At 42.2% G+C, this 20,323-nt stretch overlaps 1 protein-coding gene across 1 annotated transcript; it reads right to left on the reverse strand.

Moving 5' to 3' along the window:
- Positions 1–382: 382 nt before the first annotated feature.
- On the reverse strand, positions 383–20,039 carry LOC124145193 (baculoviral IAP repeat-containing protein 7-like). Its single transcript, XM_048384086.1, has 8 exons — positions 19,886–20,039; positions 7,214–8,668; positions 6,408–6,571; positions 6,214–6,262; positions 5,244–5,402; positions 3,983–4,147; positions 2,254–2,307; positions 383–961 (listed from the first exon to the last, which is right to left on the reverse strand). Exons 2-8 carry the CDS (start codon positions 8,283–8,285, stop codon positions 765–767), a joined length of 1,860 nt encoding a protein of 619 aa, XP_048240043.1. The 5' UTR covers positions 8,286–8,668; positions 19,886–20,039; the 3' UTR covers positions 383–764.
- Between the last annotated feature and the right edge of the window lie 284 nt (positions 20,040–20,323).

Raw genomic sequence — 20,323 nt, forward strand, 5'->3', positions numbered from 1 at the left:
TTGTGTCCTTACACCGTTGTCAGTCTTGCTTGACAACGGTGTAAGGATCTATATCGAAACGTCGCTTTTCACAGTATTAAAGAAGTTGTTATCCATAAAATTGTGTCCTTACACCGTTGTCAGTCTTGCTTGACAACGGTATAAGGATCTATACCGAAACGTCGCTTTTCACAGTATTAGAGAAGTTGTTATCCATAAAATTGTGTCCTTACACCGTTGTCAGTCTTGCTTGACAACGGTGTAAGGATCTATATCGAAACGTCGCTTTTCACAGTATTAAAGAAGTTGTTATCCATAAAATTGTGTCCTTACACCGTTGTCAGTCTTGCTTGACAACGGTGTAAGGATCTATATCGAAACGTCGCTTTTCGCAGTATTAAAGAAGTTGTTATCCATAAAATTGTGTCCTTACACCGTTGTCAGTCTTGCTTGACAACGGTATAAGGATCTATACCGAAACGTCGCTTTTTACAGTATTAATGAAGTTGTTATCCATAAATTGTGTCTACGTTAGCAACTGTTATAACTCAAATCATATGCACTGTGTAATGGTCAGGGGCTTGTAAAACAAAAATTAGCAGCTTCAAGACGTATGGTCGCAACCAGTGCCAGTACTGCCTTTTTATATAGTACTGATACCGGTTGTGACCATATATCTTGTCGCTGCTAAGTTATATGTTACAACCCCTGTGGTGTAATGTACTGAATATGAAGAGTTGACTGAGGTTCACTATGACACAGAATATGGCCTGTGCATGCCTTCATCAGGACATGAAGGTGCGGACGGTGCCGCGGATGTTGGCCCGGCATATGGGGCACTTCCTCAAGGCAGGGGCACATGTGGCACAGCAGACTAAGTGCCCACATGGGAGGAACACCACATTAACTTCTTCGTCCATACATATTTTACATTGACGTTGCTCTTTCAATTGCCGATTTTCCTCCATCAGTGATTGTGAATCTGCAACAGAGATGGTTCTTAGAGTCACCAAACTTAAGGCAATATTTACACACTATTAATATATTCACGTCCATAGTTCCTAGTCTCAATATTATTAACTGATCAGGTTATGCACTAATCAGTTGCTACATAATGTCATCCCATATTATTTGAGAACAAAATAATTGTAACATTCGTTTAACAGCTGCATTAAGCCTATTTGCCACATCCATCCATCCATCCATCCACCCACCCATCCATCCATCCATCCATCCATCCATCCATCCATTCATTCATTCATTCATTCATTTCAAATTTTGGACAATGTATCTTGTATGAAGAAATTTTGACAATGGGGAAGGAGGTCGAATTGAGCCCATATCTTTCCTTTTGATTTGTACAATTACCAAGCCAAGATTAGATCTATTAAATATTTGTTTGTTAGGTGTCAGTGTCCCTGTACTGTTGCACACAGAGCAGCCCATTGGACCAGTACTTCCTTGTCACACCACCATGACCACTGAAACCGAAGGCTTCCTGTTTGTGATATGATTGAATGAGTACTTCCTGGTAGCTTTGCACAAATATGAGAAGACAGCTCTGCAGTTACTTCAGAATAATGTCTACTTTTCCAAAATTACATCTGCTTATATTCAAATGGAACCTGAAATAAAATATTCACAATGCACACACAGAGTGACATGGTGACACTATAACACAGTTTTGTCACATTGGGTCAATATCCATAGGGATTCAGCATATACAGTTACTGAGGTCAGCTGAACACTTTAATATATCAATGTATTATACACTGATATATTAAAGTGATCAGCTGACCTCAGTTACATCAAGTCCAACACAAAGAGAATAAAGATGTAGAGACAATGACATATCTACCGCATTAATCATGTTAATGGGGAGATGAATATTTGCTGAAATACTGTTGTCCAGATTTGTTTTCAAATAAAGAGAGTGAGCATGGTTTTCGTCACTTTTAGCAATATTTCAGCAATATCGCGACAGGGGGACATGCCATGAACAAACATAAACCCCTTATGACCAGTTCAGCCAATCATTCACTTCTCAACATAATATAAATGCGAACAAGGCTGACAAACAGTTTCTTCTCTAGTTGCCCTCTGGGGCACCTGAGCACGTTGAAAAATCAAAACTCAACTGATAACTGTAATCATTAAATAACCATTGGCAAAAGTCTTGAAACAAGACACGGACTTTCCGATCAACATTTTTTTATATATTACAGCTTCAATACACTCTGAAAATGAAATACTTAAGTCTAGAGTCCTCCCTACCTTCATCACTGGAGTCATCCATAGCCCTCTCTTCCGAGTCTTCGCCCTTCTCACCTGCAACACGAACACACCGTCAGGTACTGACAACATGGAGGACACTATAGCAACTCTCCTGACAGCAGCACGGAACATATACCACTCAACAGAATTTAAGGAGCACCCAATTCTTTCATATTCCTATAGTTAATCTGTCGTGGCATTACATAGATTAACTATAGGTATATGAAAGAATCGGGTGTTCCTTAAACTTCTCTTTAGTATATATATATATATAAAGATGTAACTAGGTTACACAGTTGCACAGTTATATGTTAATACTTGTTAACTGTTTGTTTGTTTGTTTGTTGTTTAACGCCACACTCAGCAATATTCCAGCTATATGACGGCAGCCTGTAAATAATCAAGTCTAGGCCAGACAATCCATTGATTGACATCATGATCATCGATCTACGTTATTAGGATGTGATGACATGCATCAACCAAGTCAGCGAACATGACCACCCAATCCTGTTAGTCGCCTCCTAAGACAAGCACAGTCGCCTTTTACGATAAACGTGGGTTGCTGAAGACCTATTCACAGGACACTGTTAACTGATGCCTGAAACTTTCCTTGTGTTCATCCTTCTGACAAACACCACTGTAACAGTGAATTACACACATATATGCACTCGGCATACACATGTGGAACTTACTAAACTGGTGTGTTTCCGATTGTAGCTTCACTTCAGACATGTTCACAACTGCAGCAATACATGCCAGGTACTTGTGTGTTCACAACTGCAGCAATACACCCTTTGTACTTGTGTTCACAACAGCAGCAATACATGCCAGGTATCTGTGTGTTCACAACTGCAGCAATACATACCAGGTACTTGTGTGTTCACAACTGCAGCAATACACTCAGGTACTTGTGTGTTCACAACTGCAGCAATACATGCCAGGTAACTGTGTGTTCACAACTGCAGCAATACATACCAGGTACTTGTGTGTTTACAACTGCAGCAATACATACCAGGTACTTGTGCGTTCACAACTGCAGCAATACGCCCTTAGTGCTTGTGGGTTCACAACTGCAGCAATACACACCAGGTACTTCTGTGTTCACAACTGCAGCAATACACACCAGGTACTTGTTCGTTCACAACTGCAGCAATCCATACCAGGTACTTGTGTGTTCACAACTGCAGCAATAGGCTCCAGGTAACTGTGTGTTCACAACTCCAGCAATACATCCTTTGTACTTGTGTTCACAACTGCAGCAATACATGCCAGGTAACTGTGTGTTCACAACTGCAGCAATACATACCAGGTACTTGTGTGTTTACAACTGCAGCAATACATACCAGGTACTTGTGCGTTCACAACTGCAGCAATACGCCCTTAGTGCTTGTGGGTTCACAACTGCAGCAATACACACCAGGTACTTCTGTGTTCACAACTGCAGCAATACACACCAGGTACTTGTTCGTTCACAACTGCAGCAATCCATACCAGGTACCTGTGTGTTCACAACTGCAGCAATGGGCTCCAGGTAACTGTGTGTTCACAACTGCAGCAATACATCCTTTGTACTTGTGTTCACAACTGCAGCAATACATGCCAGGTACTTGTGTGTTCACAACTGCCGCAATACACACCAGGTACTTGTGTGTTCACAACTGCCGCAATACACACCAGGTACTTGTGTGTTCACAACTCCAGCAATACACCCTTTGTACTTTGTACTCACCAATATCAAGATCTTTGTCAGCCATCTGCTGGTCTCCTGGAGAGCGAGCAACACTCCCTGTAGACTTGGACCCTGTTTGTGCTGCAACATCAGTTGGTCCTGGGTCTATGTCTGGCAGGGCAAATATGGCCTCCATCAGGTTCTCCACAGTGGGGAAATCATCACCTGTTACCAAAGAGGGAGAGAATGAGCTGCTGCTATTCGTGTTTCAGTTGCATCCCTGACATTCAGCCGGAAACCATTCAGAGCTGTTTCCATCTTTGGTGAAAGCCATGAACAAGGGAGGTAAATGACAAACAAGTACTATTATCAAAGTGACATTCATATGTGTTACCAGCATATCCCTGCACGACTAAGGAACACAGCTCTACACACTGCTCCGTATGCCCCCACTCTACCAATGATAGCAACATAAGATGGCTCCAACTGAGCACAAATAACTCTTTCTTTCAGCCTTTACATAAACCTATATAGCACAACCGTCTAAGTCAACACAATTTGTTAATAGGTGTGTCACACTGGTCAAACTGGTCGTGACTTATCAGCAATTTACGTCTTTTCACACCAAGACTTCCTTCTGATGGCTTGTTTGTTTGTTTGTTTGTTTGTTGTTTAATGCCGCAATCAGCAATATTTCGTAAATAATCAAGTCTGGACCAGACAATCCAGTGATTGATATCATGAGCATCGAACCACACAATTGAGATACGATGATATGTTTGTTTGTTTGTTTGTTTTTTAACGCCGCACTCAGTAATATTCCAGCTATATGACGGCGGTCTGTAAAATAATCGAGTCTGGACCAGACAATCCAGTCATTGACATCATGAGCATCAATCCACGCAATTGGGATCGATGACATACATCAACCAAGTCAGCGAGCCTCACCACCCGATCCTGTTAGTTGCCTTTTACGACTAGACAATCATAGTCTCCTTTTACGGCAAGTATGGGTTTCTGAAGACCTATTCTACCCCGGAATCTTCATGGGTCACGATGACATGCATCAACTAAGTCAGTGAGCCTGACCTCCCAATCACGTTAGTCACCTCTTACGACAAGCATAATCGTCTCTTGAGACAAGCATGGGTTGCTGAAGACCTATTCTAACCCGGATCTTCAAGGGTCCCTCCTGATGGATTTTGATGGCCTTTCGATGGCAATCACCCTTATGATGAAAAACACTATCATCTACAAGTTGATCACTTCATGTATTTATAGTCATGTGTGAAGGTCCAATCACCGCTGCAAAGTCACGTACCTGTCTCCTGTAGTCGGTTCTGTATGGCTCTGGCCACCCGGTCTCGGGGGATGTCCATCTTCAGCACTGTCTGTACCATGGGGCTGTCCATCCGGGCAGACAACTCTCGCGGGTCTAGGGTCCGCACAGCTGTGCTGCTACCCATCTTGTTGCCTGTGTCTGGGATAGCAAATGAGTGTGTGAGATCTTGAATCCTGTCTTCAGAAATGAAATATTCCAGCAGGGGGAAAAAGAGGGATATACAGTGAGTAGGTATAGTCTTACGCCGTTTTTAGCAATATTCCAGCAATATCACGACAGGGGACGCCAGAAATGGGCTTCACACATAGTACCCATGTGGGGAATCGAAACCTGGTCTTCGGAGTGACAGGCAAACGCTTTAACCACAAGGATACCTCACGATCCTAGAGTGAGTGAGTGAGTTGGGTTTAACGTCGCTTTTAACAGCATTACAGTTAAATCGTGGCGTGTCAGCTTAATGTGGGAGGAAAGCCCGAAGTGATGCAGGTCTCAGACGTTTACCACTTCGGTGAAACCCATGAGCACGGGTATGGTACTGACAAACCTAGAAACATAATCGGGGCGAACCGGGATTCGAACCCACAATCATAGGTTTCTGGCATGCCTAAGGGACGCAACTCTGCACAGCTAATTGTGATGCCTTAGACGACTGGGCCACCCGTGCCCCCATATACACAGGGAGAACTGAACTAATATGTCTTCCTCAGAACCAAGGGGCGGTCGGGTAGCCTAGTGGTTAAAGCGTTCGCTCGTCACGCCGAAGACCCGGGTTCAGTTCCCGACATGGGTACAATAAGTGAAGCCCATTTCTGGTGTCCCCCACCGTGATATTGCTGGAATATTGCTAAAAGCGGCATAAAACCATACTCACTCACTCCTCTATCTATTCAGGAGCTTGCATGATACATTCACTCTGAAGTTCGGATCAGACATTACACAATGTTCCTACCTGTGTTAGACTGAGCGGCAGTGCTGTTACCTGCGGTAGCGGCTGATGGCTGAAATTCGGGAAACCAAACACATGCATCTTAATCATATATATGACAGTTACACCAAAAAATCATCAATGGGCACATGAGCCTCACAATATGTTAAGAGGGTCTAGAGATTAGAATTAATTGTCTGTAAACATGAGAAACCTACCTCGTGTCCTCCGAGGGCCGTCTGGATGAAGCTCTCGCCCTTGACCTGCCGAACGTAAGGACATTGAGGAAACCATCGAGCATGCTCCGCCCATGGGTCATCCCCTCGCTCCCAGGTGCGCAACCCACCATCACAGAAGAAGCATTTCACGCTGTCCCCAAAACCTGTAGTGAGTGAATTTTAGTGAAAACACACAGGTAGCAAATGAAAGTGATATTGTTGGACATGATTTCACACCAGGTTTTAAGTTATTTGGCTTATGTATTTCTTTCAGTCTTCAGAAATTATCCACTCGTTTGGGTGTGTCAAATCTAGAGACCAACATAAAGTCAGGCAGGTTTATTACCCAAGTAAATGAATTTGCACATCTGCTTACATCACTAGTACCGGTACTCATCACTTGATCAAAACATGAAAGAATATTGTGAAAAAATGCAAATATATTATTGACCTTAGATATGGAAGGACATAATATTCATGGGAATGTAAGGTTCGTACTTATTTAAGTTTATCAGAAACTGATAATGAAATAAAGTCTTACTAGTCACTGCTTTCAAACAGATTATCTTGAACTTTCATGACCCAAAACAATCCACTGTGGAGAAGCATAATATCATAGCAATTTCGGTGATGGGTCAGTTAAACTTTTTAAGATCTTAAACCACAAAGTGTTTGCTAGTATCTTGTACCCTTGCAATTTGACCTTTTCATCACATTAATCTTTGTGTACCACGCAAAAGACAAATCACAATCAGTGGGTGACAAAATCTGCTGAAATACAATACTACTAGTACAAAAATTCTTACCAGCATAAAAGAAGCCAGCCTTGGCCAGCATCTGGGGTGTCTGTTCCTTTCCACTGGGCCAGTTTCTGAAGGAGCTGACTCGGGAAGCTTCCACTGCATACTGTGGGTGTCTGGGCCGGTCAGTGACAATCCCCAGGCTGGCATCACTGACCACAGCAGCTGGCTGGGTGACGTTCATGAACTCAGATGTTCTGTTTGCAGATATGATAGCGGCTGGGTCCGGAACATTTCCGACATCCAATCCCATGACATAAGGACACATAGGAAAGTGGCGCCTATGTTCTTCCATAGGGACATCGTCTTCGTCCCAGTTGCGAAGTATTCCTCTACAGAACACGCATTGAACGCGATCAACAGTCCCAGTAAAGTAGAATCCAGCTCGGGACAGATCTCTTGGATCTGGAGTGTTCTGTCTTGGCCAGTTGGCATCAAAGCTGGAGAATCGGTTGGCCTCCTGCTTCATAGGTGCAAATTCCTCCCTGGTTGGGGTAGCTTCTGAATCATGTCCAAGTCCGAGTCCTCCGGCCGTGCCAATCGCCTGGCGACTTGTTTCTGCTGCCCCAGAGTCTGTAGCCACAACGGGGAAGTTTGTCTGAGCTGATGTTGCCTGATTCTGCCTGAAGGTGGCGCTGGAATAATCAGGATTGTCGTCTGGTCGGTTTGAGAAGCTGCTGCTGGTGATTGCCGGGGAGTCGGTGCCACAGTATTGTCTGTGCAAGGAGTTTTGTATTTCCTGGTACTCTGATGGTTGTGGAACAAAGACTGGGATATTCACATCATCTGCTTCTTGAAAGAAGGAACATGATGGGTTCAGTTCTCTGTGAACCAACATTGGGTTCATATTCCGGCTCCATCCTGCTTTCACGACATCACAAGAAAAACATTTAACAACATCTTCATTTCCTGTGTAAATAAATCCTGCTTTGGCCAATCTGATTGGACTAGCACGGTCAAGTAACATCCATCCTGCAAATGTTTTCAGACGAAGAAGTTCAAACTTCATCTCTTCTCCTGTGCTCATTGGTTCTCCAGATAATAATCGTCTGAAATACTGATTCTCAAGTGCAGACATGATAAGTCGATTGACTGCAAATATGACCAACGAACAGATATAGAACAACCAATCTGTTGCAAATACAATATGCTTGAGAATTGTTTACTTTATATTCCTTTCACAGATATCTGTTTGATTGAAAATGCGTTCCTGTGGAATCTGTTCCCTGGGATTTAAATATATCTCCTTACAATCAGTGTTGATTTGTCGTATCACGGGTACTGTAAAAGGTACTGTCTTAAGTCATATCCTGAAGGAAGACTTAAGTAGTTATCTATGCATTCTCTTTCTAGCTTCTCTTGTGTTGCGGACTCATTACCGAAACATATCACTGCCATGCTCACATATTCACTCTGAACTTGACATCATGGACTGTCTTCCAAGCCTCCTTTGTAACTGGTCTGAAACAAGGGCAACTGAGAAATAGAGAGGGAACATTTATTGACCAGTTCTGCCAGTCTGTAGTTGTGGCAACGTTCCCTTATAGCTCAAGAGTAGCACTAATGTCACATTGTAGTGATGGTTGAGTGGGTAGGGCTTTATGTCGTAATGAGCTTGACTTCACTTTTGAAATTGGAAAGGTCACGACTAATTAATATGACACTAGCTGACATTGTTGTCCTTTCATATTATATTATGTGTGACATTCTGTTAATATCTCCAAGGAAATAGTGGTCAATAAGGTTCTTAGCAGGACAAGTTTGTATTATGTTATTCAAGTTGTTATTTATGGCTACAACTGGTATCTTGTAACAACAAAACATTATAGAAATGAGCCAAGTGTGTATTTCTGCAAAGTATGATATTGTAGGCATAGAGCTGCATCATTTTCTGCTTGCATACCACAACATCCAATCAACAAAATATAGAGACAACTACATTATTTGGGACATCCAACCTAATAGCCAACCTTTGGCACAATGTCATAGCCTTTAATTCACGTTTTGTGATGTATACTAATTTAAATTATAATTTAAATTTGCAGGTGAATAATATTGATTTACCATAGCAACGGCGCATGTACCTGCTCCTGATGAGTCAGGCTTATGACAGGATTTTGTGTTCATAGAGCACACTATTTTAAAATTAATGCAAATTCAGAAAAAAAACTTGTTTTCGAGGTTGATAATCGCTGCTTTTAGTCATTATCACATGGCTAATTCAAGGCTCTAGATGGGCTAGCATCGACGTTTGACAAGCCCAAATTTCAGCATGAGCAGCATGCTATAGCAATAACATAAAGGTGTGAAATTCAAATATTGAGCTGGTTAGGTAAGCCCAGCCAAATGACTATTTCATATATGATCATCTGCTGATTGACCATATATAATTAAGATTTTGAAAAGTGGGTAGATTGGTGCTCATGATGTCGATCACACGATTGTCAGGTCCAGACTCCATTATTTACAGACAACGGAGGCGTCAGTAGTCCATTGCAACTGTACAAACTGTAACTCTGCTCCCAGGCGGATAATCTACCCCCGATAGACATTACTATTTTCCACTAGCTTCAAATACAAAGATGAACAAACGTAATATGCATGAATCTCAAAACGTGTGACTCATTTTATGTGAATTTGTCTGCGGGATTTTGCAGTTGCGTGTGATATTTTGCAGAACTCGAAAACAAATACGTTTGAAATAGGGGCATCATGACGCACTTTGAATCGCAGTATTGTAACCATTGTGGGATCGTAAAGGTTAAGAGCAAAACTAACAAACAAGACTTTATGTCGAAGCAATATCACAACATGCAACATTCATCGCCGCATCTCCTTACGACCTTGAACTTCAATTTGCAAACGAAAGTTACTCCCCTATGACGAAGTCGACACAAATAGATACAAGAACCTTTCTTGATCAGCTTCAAACAGAGCTAGATTATCAAGAGACTTCTTGTGCATGGTGCGTTTTTTTTATTAGATTGCAGAAGCCTTGGAATCCATCGAGCTGATACATTCTTCATTGCTAAAGTTTCGGTGATAATGGAATGTCCTCTGTCCTGGGAAATGCCTACTGAACTAGCAATATGACTCCCAGTCATTCGATGGTCGGTCATCATAATATTGTGATTCTCTGTATCATTTCTGGTATTGCTGATGTGACAGGCATTCCAGGACGGGGGTCATTTCACTTCAAGGCTCTCCCTGCCACTCTTCTGCCCACCTCTCTAAGAGGGGCATTCTTCCTAAGCATTGTACTAATATCATCATGAATGGCTTTTGGTGTAAAAGCCTTTTTCCTGCAAGTAATTGATAATCGCATGTTTCTCAAGTTTGTCCATTTAAAAAGGTCACAGACGCCTATTTATTTTACTGACTTTACTGACCAATTTGCTCAAATGACTCATGACCAAACTTTTTGACAAATCTCTGTAGCATCATGTGATGTCCACAACAATGGATTTCACTATGATGCAATTCCTATTATGTGAGGCTTAGAACTTGTCAATCATTCCTGTAGAATACTGCACCATATAAGGAGCCTACACCAGTGGAGAGGTCCCGTGCGATCACTGAGCTCTTGTCTACAAACTGGTTTGTACCATTAAATGATTCACAAAAACATTCAACCATGCAATGACTGCATTTGCACTGATATTCAATCAGTAATGTGCTCGAGTGATTGACCTGCAATTAACCTCTGTTGTTCTTTCTGTCCCTGGTGTTTAGCGTTTGATGCTCAATTTGGCAAATAAAAGTTTTAACTGTTTTCATGAAGAAGTAACAAGTTTGCATCTTTCACCATCTATCTCAATGTCTGGAAAAGTTCATTTCTGGCATTGTGTTACCGTCTTGTCAAAATATATTGGGAAACCTAGACATCCAGACTTGGATTTTGATATAATTAAGAAGTTATCCATACAAGAAACATTAGGACATCCTCTTCGTTTCAAATTGTAACACCTTTTTGTGGGCTCTTTGATGCACCGATTGGCATCTTGTATCAACCATGGATACTTAATATTTTCCATGACGACTTTTTTCTACCAAATAAATTTCCTCCATTACATGTCTAACTCATGTGCTTGTTGCAGACATATCCTTTCATGAACCTGTTCTAGTTCTAGATATTTGTCTAAAATATCAAACCATTTCAAATTCCATAAATGCTAAATTCTCCATCGTGGTCACCTTTGAGTTCTGCTTCCCCCAAAAATACTATCCAAGGGGACTAGTAATACAGTCTATTTACTTGTAACGAAAACGCGAAGGCACATCTTTGTGTTCACGCTGCATTAAGGCACTATGTATGTGGCGGAAGATTTGAAGTTTGGGAATGTGCATCCAGTTGGAAGTTGATAATTAGATACAGATCAGCTTCCTTTCATCCGCTGATAGTTTAACATAGGATTCTTCTCGAGGTAGTAAAACATGTCAAGAATGAAAACATTACTCCATACATAGGTTTGCTGACAGCGACATTAATGAGAGAGCCGCGAACGTGCTATGGCTGTGAGGATCTTGTAGGTGACAATAATCATCGCCTGAAGGAATTACCACCCCATTTCCCCCCTAAAGACACATGGACATGTATACTAGCCACATAAAGAAACTGTGCACGGAGAAAATATAGATATAAGGGCAAACCGTCCATATATGAAAGATAGGTTTGAACACAGCAATTATTGGAGACATTCAAACGCTCATGCACGTGCCATGCGATATGACGTCATTGATGGGGGCCTATGGACGTGCAATGTGTTACTGCACGTGCATCCTGTGCAGCTGTATACAGCATGTGCAACTCAAAATTCGCTGTCACTTTGGAAAGCATGATCTGTGGTCATTCAAAAATTCAAAACTTCTCAGGCGCAGACACAAGCATATCACAAGCAAATCATGCCAAGATTGACAGCTGCACAGCGTCATGAAGCCATTGGAATGATCCGAGCGGGAATGAGGCAACAACAGATGGCAACACATTTCCAATGCCATCGTAACACGATATCGGCATTGGTGAGGCGTTATCAGAACACAAATGACGTTGCCGACCACCCACGTTCAGGACGTCCCCGAGTAACGACGCCAAGACAGGACAGATGGATTCGAGTTACACATCTCCGACACAGGTTCTAAACGGCAGTAACGACGTCCCAGACAATTCCTGGACTGCGCCGTATCCATCCCAACACTGTCAGGAATCGTTTACGTCAGTACTGGATTCGACCACGACGCCCTGCCATATGTCCCATCCTGACAAACTGTCATCGAGTCAACCGTCTAAGATGGTGTCGAAATCATGTACGCCAACCTCGAATATGGTGGAGAAATGTTGTCTTTACAGAAGATTCGAGCTTCAACCTTTCCCACAGTGACGGGCGCCAACGTGTCTACCGGCGTTTTGGAGAACGTTATGCACGCAACTGTATTGTGGAGAGGAATCGCTTTGGAGGTGGCTCTGTGATGATTTGGGGTGGGATAACAGCACGGCACCGAACCCCTTTGGTGGTTGTTCAGGGCAATCTCACCGGTGTTGGCTACAGAGATCAGATTCTCAGGCCTGTGGTCATTCCTTTCCTGCAACGTCATGGCCCGGGATTGACATTTCAACAGGACAACGCTCGTCCTCACACGGCTAGGGTCGCAATGGATTTCCTTCACCATAACAATGTCATGTTACTGTCATGGCCTGCAATTTCTCCAGATCTCTCCCCAATAGAGCATGTGTGGGATGAAATGGAGCGCCGTCTGCGTCGTCTTTCACATCCTCCAGATAACTTCCGTGACTTGGCACAGGATTTGAGGAGGATATGGCAGGCCATTCCCCAGGCCTTCCATGCCCATTTCGTGGACTCCATGCGTCGCCGATGCACTGCTGTGATTCACGCACAGGGTGGTCATACCCGTTATTGACTTTGTGACTTTGTCGTTTGACCCCCTACTCCATTTTGATCTTCTGACGTCATCGTAACAGATGTTGTTAAGGTCCCGTTGAAATTTTCTTATGGTCCGATCATTCAGCTGCTACAGCGTCTGCTTCATTTTGTTCTTGCTGTGTTGTATTCCAATCCAGAATATATTTTCTCCGTGCACAGTTTCTTTATGTGGCTAGAATATTTGTGTTGCCAGTTTTTTTTGTTGTTGTAATCAACAGATTGCCAGAAAGGTAACCTCCCATTTGTCAGACAGCTTATACCAGGATAAGTCAATTTGCAGGATAGGTTTATTATGCACTTTCCATCATCAAATCATATCGGAAATCACACTTTTTTAAGTAGTCATTACATTATGCAAAATACACTATATACTCAATACACACTGATCACAGTTCAGTACTATGTCTGTTTTCAGGACATGATCAGCTTCAGCAAATGTCCTACAGCATCCATGAATTCAAAAAGTATCTTCTACACGCTGACCAGCTTCTCTACGAGACGAACCAGCCTTCCCGCTGACTCTCTGTAGACCTTCCTTTTTTGGTGGGGGAGCAGCACCAAAGTTTATCTGTGTCCGCTCGGCAACTTTCGATTTCTCAATGCCTTGAAGCAAGTCCACAAATCTGTACAGGTTGGGATGCTGATGTGGAAGACTGTGGTTGACACAGGCATGAAAAGGACCGCCATCTCAAAGTCTGTCTGTACGGTAGCTGGTGAGAAGGGTCGGTTGAGAGTTTGCTGTCTCACTGTTTTAGCAAAGTGAGGAATCTGGCGTATGTCGTCTGTTGTCAGTTGGGCAGCAGGGCGAAGACAAGCGGGTACATGGTGTATCCACTACGGGCATGTACAGTGTACAGTTGGTTCCACAGGTGGGAACAGCAGGAAAACATACCATCCATGTAGACCGTACCAACTTCAGCAAGACACCTCAGCTGCTCATCAGTGGAAAATATCAGGATCTTGTCTTCTTCACCCCCTGTGCAGAAGGGGAATCTTCTGCCATCCTTGGTAGTGGTCCATAGCCCCTCAAGGTGATCATCAACTCTGGTCTGTGGGAGGACAGGTATTGTTGTTCGGCGATGTCGATATGGGGAACTCTTCAAGCTGGGGAACGAAGGAAGACGTGGAACGTCTTTTGGAGTCTGGTGGCCTACTTCTGCATTGTAGATAGCCTGGACAGGTGCTGCCTCTTCCCTGGTCCGTTTCCTCAAATTACTGACAAACTTGACAGGAGTCTGATCTCCAGGTGGGTTGCAGTGGTCCGAGACATCTTTAAGGAAGTGGAACATTTCCCACGGCAGGTCTTGATGATATATTTCGGCGTGTGGTCTGGCCTCTGGTTCGATTCTCAGAGTACGCGAACCCATCAAGGAATACTTGTGGGGTTCATCTCCGAGACTGTACTCAACTCTGTGGTACCTTACTGACTTACTATAATACGGTAGCTATAGTACATGTGAGATTAGACTCGGGTTATGGAAAAGTTTAATCTATTTAATGTGATCTTATTCTACCTAACATCGGATTTAACATTGTTTGTTAATCTTCACTGAGTTTCCTATATTCTATATCATTGGAAACACTTCTCTTAATCTTTGCTAATAAAACACACGCAACCCGACACAGATTACACGCAACTTATAAACACAAACATAATCTGGTTATATTTATATATTTGTTTGGTTTGTTGTTTAACGCCGCGCTCAGCAACATTCCAGATATATGACGGCGGTCTGTAAATAATCGAGTCTGGACCAGACAATCAGGTGAGTGACATTATGAGCATCGATCCGATCAATTCCTATCGATGACATGCATCAACCAAGTCAGCGAGGCTGAACACCCGATCCCGTTAGTCGCCTCTTACGACAAGCCTAGTCGCCTTTTACAGAAGAATGGGTTGCTGAAGACCTATTCTATCCCGGATGTTTACGGTTCCAATCTGGTTAACTTGTATCACTTAACGAGTTGGAGTAGCATACTCTGCCCACAGTTGGGTGCAGCTCATTAACTAGCATGTAAGACCAGGAAGTTACACTGGTCACACTTGACTGGTCTGTCTGACGATTGGGTCGTCTGACAAATGGGTCGTCTGACAAATGGGATTTCTTACATTTGGGAACGAACCGCCACGAGCATCGATCCACGCAATTAGGATGCGATGACATACAATCAATCAATTCATTATAAGTCACTGAGTCTGACGACCCAATCTATTCATTCGCCTCCTACAAGCATAGGTTTCTAGGGACCTACGTTCCTACGCGGAAATCCTAGGAACCACGGAACTGAGTTGTAATTTTGTTGATAAGTGATTAAAATTCGCCTTTCGTAATAAACAGGACTCACGAAAGCTCATTTCACATATATGTATACTCATTGTAAAAAAATATTTTTTCCTGGTATATGAAATGGGAAGTTAATTCTGTATCCAGTAAATTGTAGATGGGTAAAATATATTGATAAATTGAAAGATGACACGGCTTGAAGATAAGGTATAGGGATTACAGGTACTACTTACTGATCACCATGAGAAGTAGAACAGTTGACTCGAAACGTAAATCTCCACTGTGACCAAGGATAAAACAAGGCAATAATGTGAGTACAAAATGTGTGTGTGTGCTACTAATATTGATATTAAATTTCTAGTTTCGGTTATGTAGTGGTATGATAAAATAGGATTTTCTCATACAATTTGAATGGCTGACATGTCGATCATCTGACGAGCAGGAAGTTGGGGAAGGGGTAGGGGGCGACATTGAAACCCCAGTCTATTGTTTAATACATACAGTGTATCCCTCGCTATTGTGCTCTTCGATAAAGCGCTACCTCGGTTACTACGCGCGGTAACGCATGGCTCCCAATATTTATGTACACTTTTATTACTGAGAGTAAACGGCTCATCGCCTATAACGCCCATCAATTATTTGGACCCCATTGGTAGCGTTGTAGCGAGGGACCACTGTATATTAGTTGTAAGGAAGGAAAGCACGGGGAAATCCCCTTCGGTTCCACCAATCTGTATGTGCGTTCCTCACTCTAAATTATTGTGACACATTCTAGGAAAGACCGAAGTCTATTAATAGCTCGTACTTCCCGTCAACAATAAATTTCGTTGTTCTCGGGAATCGTGAATTGGGAGTGGGGGAAGGCTCCTATGTGCCGTGGGCCGGGAGCCACAAAGAAGTGCCAGCACCATTCGTGTAACCGAGAGGAACCGTGAACAAAATGTATTCAAATCAACTGATTCAATACGCTCAACTGACTTTATTGAAAGACAGTGTTTACAGCGAGTAAGAGAAGCTGTTTCCGTTTCGCTTTGTGTATGAAACTGGGTCAAATACGGTTGCCTAAAAGCAAGGCCGGACAAGACCTGCCAACGTTTATTTTTGCCAAAGTACTCAATTATAGTCAGCCGTACATGCATGTAACATACACACACGACATTAATGACCAATCACAATCGACAAACGTGCAACATAATTAAGTTGTTACGAGTAAATTGCTTGAAAGGTTGGAAGTCGTGCGGTCTGTTTGCGTGGCTGAAATAATCAACGTGTAAAAGGGGAATCGTTATACGAAATAGGAATTGAAACATGAACTATTTTCAACTATCGTGATGCAACTTTCCATCAGTCCGACATAGCTTTTACATCTGTAGAATAGTACCATAAGTAAATACCACTTTACAGTGTCACTGTTCTTAGTAGAGCTATTTAAAGCAGACACGTTGGTTTAATGTGGAACACTTTTTCCTCTTGATTATTTAGATATAATATAGTATTATATCTACTTAAATATATCTTTGTAGTGACACAGATGGTGGAATTTAAAGCGATAAATGTCCTCAAAATGAAACCATTTCCCCATACTCTTAACGTTTCACGCTATTGCAGGTGTTCGGTCGGACTTGGTCAGGTCTGTAAATATCATCCTAACCGTCACAGATGTATAATCAAATGTGTTTACATCTATTGACTGCTATCATATCTTCCGATAGCACGCCAGAAATCTATGATTGTGGGTTCGAATCCCTGTTCGGCCCGATTATGTTTCTAGGTTTGTCAGCACCATACCCGTGCTCGTGGGTTTCACCGAAGTGGTAAATGTCTGACACCTGCATCACTTCGGACTTTCCTCCCACAGTAAGCTGACACATGGTGATATAACTGGAATACTGTTAAAAGCGGCGTTAAACCCAACTCACTCACTCACTCTGTGACGTTTTAGTTGTCTTTAAGCGCCCGGGCCGAGTCGGACGATCACAGACCAGAGTCAATGTTGAGAATGTAGAATTAAAAGGATTCACTTCAACGGACGTGTTTTTCTTCAAATGCGGTGTACTGTGATATATTAAAATCGCACTTAAGTTGATCAGAAGGTATTTGCTCAGATATAGTACTATTCAACAGACGTAAACACATTTGATGATGCGTTTCTGCATGTAAGTTGATTTTGACCGCCCGTGACAAATCGGACTGAACACTTGTGCCACAGGTTTTCTTGAGAAAATAGAATAAAAGGGTTTCGCTTTATTGGATAAGTTTCCTTTAAATATAGTGACATTATGAAGCGGAGTGAGTGAGTGAGTTTGGTTTTACGCCGCTTTTAGCAATATTCCAGCAATATCACGTCGGGGTCACCAGAAATGGGCTTCACACATTGTACCCATGTCGGGATTCGAACCGGGGTCATCGGCGTGACGAGCGAACGCTTTAACCACTAGGCTACCCGACCGCCCCTTATGAAGCGGAATATAGGCAGATATAATACTAGTCTATAGATGCAAACACTTTCCATGAAACACATGTGGTGTTTTAGTGTGTGCGGATCGCCTGTACAATCCATCTTCCCGAGGCAAGTGAGTTAACTGACTATAAAAGTCCACTTTCCACCCTTGCCGAACTAGGCTGGTATTATGGAGTAACATTTTGGCTAGACTAACGAGTCTATGCATAGTCCAATCAAAATCGCGCACCGATATCGAAATCCGGTTCGTAAACTGTCGTGCAGATTTCTGTTGATTGCAGGTTTTGCAAAGCATGTGCACCGACACCTCGTTGTCAGCAGATATTTTCCAAATTTTTCCAGTTTTTAATCAAGGTGCTCACGTGATATGATGCATTTCGCGATGTTAGACCCCTTTATCACGATATAGATACTGATTATCGATCAGATCGTCCTGACCGGGTGCCACCATGTTGTGTGAAGCAAAAGCAAGTGATGCGAGAGGTGGAATCTGATTTGTCTATCATTCGTGACCAACTCGTGTTATTCCGGGACAAGCCGAATAGCGACTCGTGCCCCTCTCATGGCCATTTTGTGCGACCGGGTTCCGTCTCAGCGCAAACGGGCATACCTAAAACCATTGTCAACTCGTTGCGTAATGGTTCACATATATTTCCCCATATATTATATATATTTCAGATGCAATTTAAAGCACATCGGGACTTGCGGAATTATACAGTATGATTGAACACACTTAACTGTGTCTTGGGTATATTTTTAGACGCAGGACATATGTAAAATCAAAAATTATTTCTGAGGGATTCTCTGATGAAGAACTAGAAATCATACGCGCATTCTGATTGGTTTGTCGTATTTTCGCACATAACATTCATCGATAGGGGGACGAGTCTTCTTGCAGGTTACGGAAAGGGGCGAGTGGTGACGAATGATTTGTCTATAGGATAGGCTTAGAAGGGATAGAAGGGACATAACTGGTAATAGCCACTGGGGGCGCTACGATCGAGCCCAGGAATTCCAGCCTAGTTCGGCAAGGGTGGAACTGGACTTTTAAAGTCAGTTAACTCTCTTGCCTCGGGAAGATGTGTACAATCTTGAGCAAACAGCTTTTTCTGATTATATGGACCATGGTGAGAGTTTTGAAAACATAAAAGGCTTCACTTTAATGGACTTATTGTCAAGAGTATTTATTGTGACATCATAAAGTAAAAGGCATAAAAGTGATCTGGATCTGCCATTACAAGAAGTGCCGCATGTGCAGCTCTTTGGTGAATTATTTAAAATGAATACATGCTTAAATTGTGAGTATGGACACACTTTAGTTTTTTGGAGATTTTTGTTATTTATATAGAAACTTCTAAGAACGTACATGTCATTATTAATTCTATTTCAGTAACTTTAACAGTGTTGGAAGTGTTTCTACAGTTATTAACGCATGTTGTGTCAGTCCCTTTGATATTCGCGAATATCCACTTCTAGTAAAACAGCCTGCGTCTGTTCATAATGAATGAGTAATCGTGAATGAGGGAGGCCTTAGTTAATTGAAGAAAGGTTGTCACTCTCTGCAAAGGACCTCACACCTCATATGCTGAGGTCATTGTGGAAAACCTTTTACGAGGTTACATTTAAATTCAAACTCAATTCCTTGAACAAAACTATGCTTCCGAAATGTACTTCGGAGACATAGTCGTCCAGATCCGCACTTTTCGTTCTAATATTCTGCAATCCGTTTTAGTATTACCCACTGACCTGGCTCCGACTTTTAGGCAACCCCATAGACATTCGCTCGGTTATTATGTATAGCTTGTCGCACTAGACGCAAGGCAAGAGACTCAAAGAGAAACATTACACGAAGCTAATACACTATTTCTAAAGCATTCACACTGAATTATAAGATGACACGCTTCTGACTCATCGAAACACTTTTTAAATAAATTTCGCATTTGGTATCATATGGTCTGTATACAGTACAGTGTGCTGTAAAGAAACTCACCTCTCACTTGGCCCGAATTATCTTTGTTTCATAAAAAAGGTAAGCCGTGTGATTAATTGAATGTTGTTGTAGTACCGCTGGATATTCTCATCTCATACATGTCTTCTATTGGACATGTTCACTGTGAACAGGAAATATATGGTTGACTGGTTGTGTCAGTTAATACGTGTGCTATTTCCCTGAGAACTCCCTTTACTCGACGAACAAGATCTTCATACAGTCTTCATATCTATCATTTCAAACTATAAATACCCCTTCATAATCAAACCGTTGTCATTTTATGTATAATAATAACGTCAAATATGTAATATTGATTGTTTTGTTTTTGTATGTGTCTACAGGAATGTAATTTATGTATGTCTGTCTATATGTATATATGAATCATAATGTCTTATCTTTTAAAATTGCATCTGTCCCGTAATGCAATGTTCACATCAC

The sequence above is a fragment of the Haliotis rufescens genome, unplaced genomic scaffold (genome assembly GCF_023055435.1).
Source record: "Haliotis rufescens isolate VD_foot unplaced genomic scaffold, xgHalRufe1.0.p SCAF_5, whole genome shotgun sequence".
Taxonomy (NCBI): domain Eukaryota; kingdom Metazoa; phylum Mollusca; class Gastropoda; order Lepetellida; family Haliotidae; genus Haliotis; species Haliotis rufescens.

Bases quoted from the DNA above. Each gene is read 5' to 3' on its own strand.
- LOC124145193 (XM_048384086.1), bottom strand. From the start codon at position 8,285: ATGTCTGCACTTGAGAATCAGTATTTCAGACGATTATTATCTGGAGAA. The intron at 4,148-5,243 runs GTACGTGACTTT...CTTTGGTAACAG, and splicing joins GAACCGACTACAGGAGACAG to GTGATGATTTCCCCACTGTG. The intron at 2,308-3,982 runs GTGAGTACAAAG...TTCGTGTTGCAG, and splicing joins TGACAAAGATCTTGATATTG to GTGAGAAGGGCGAAGACTCG.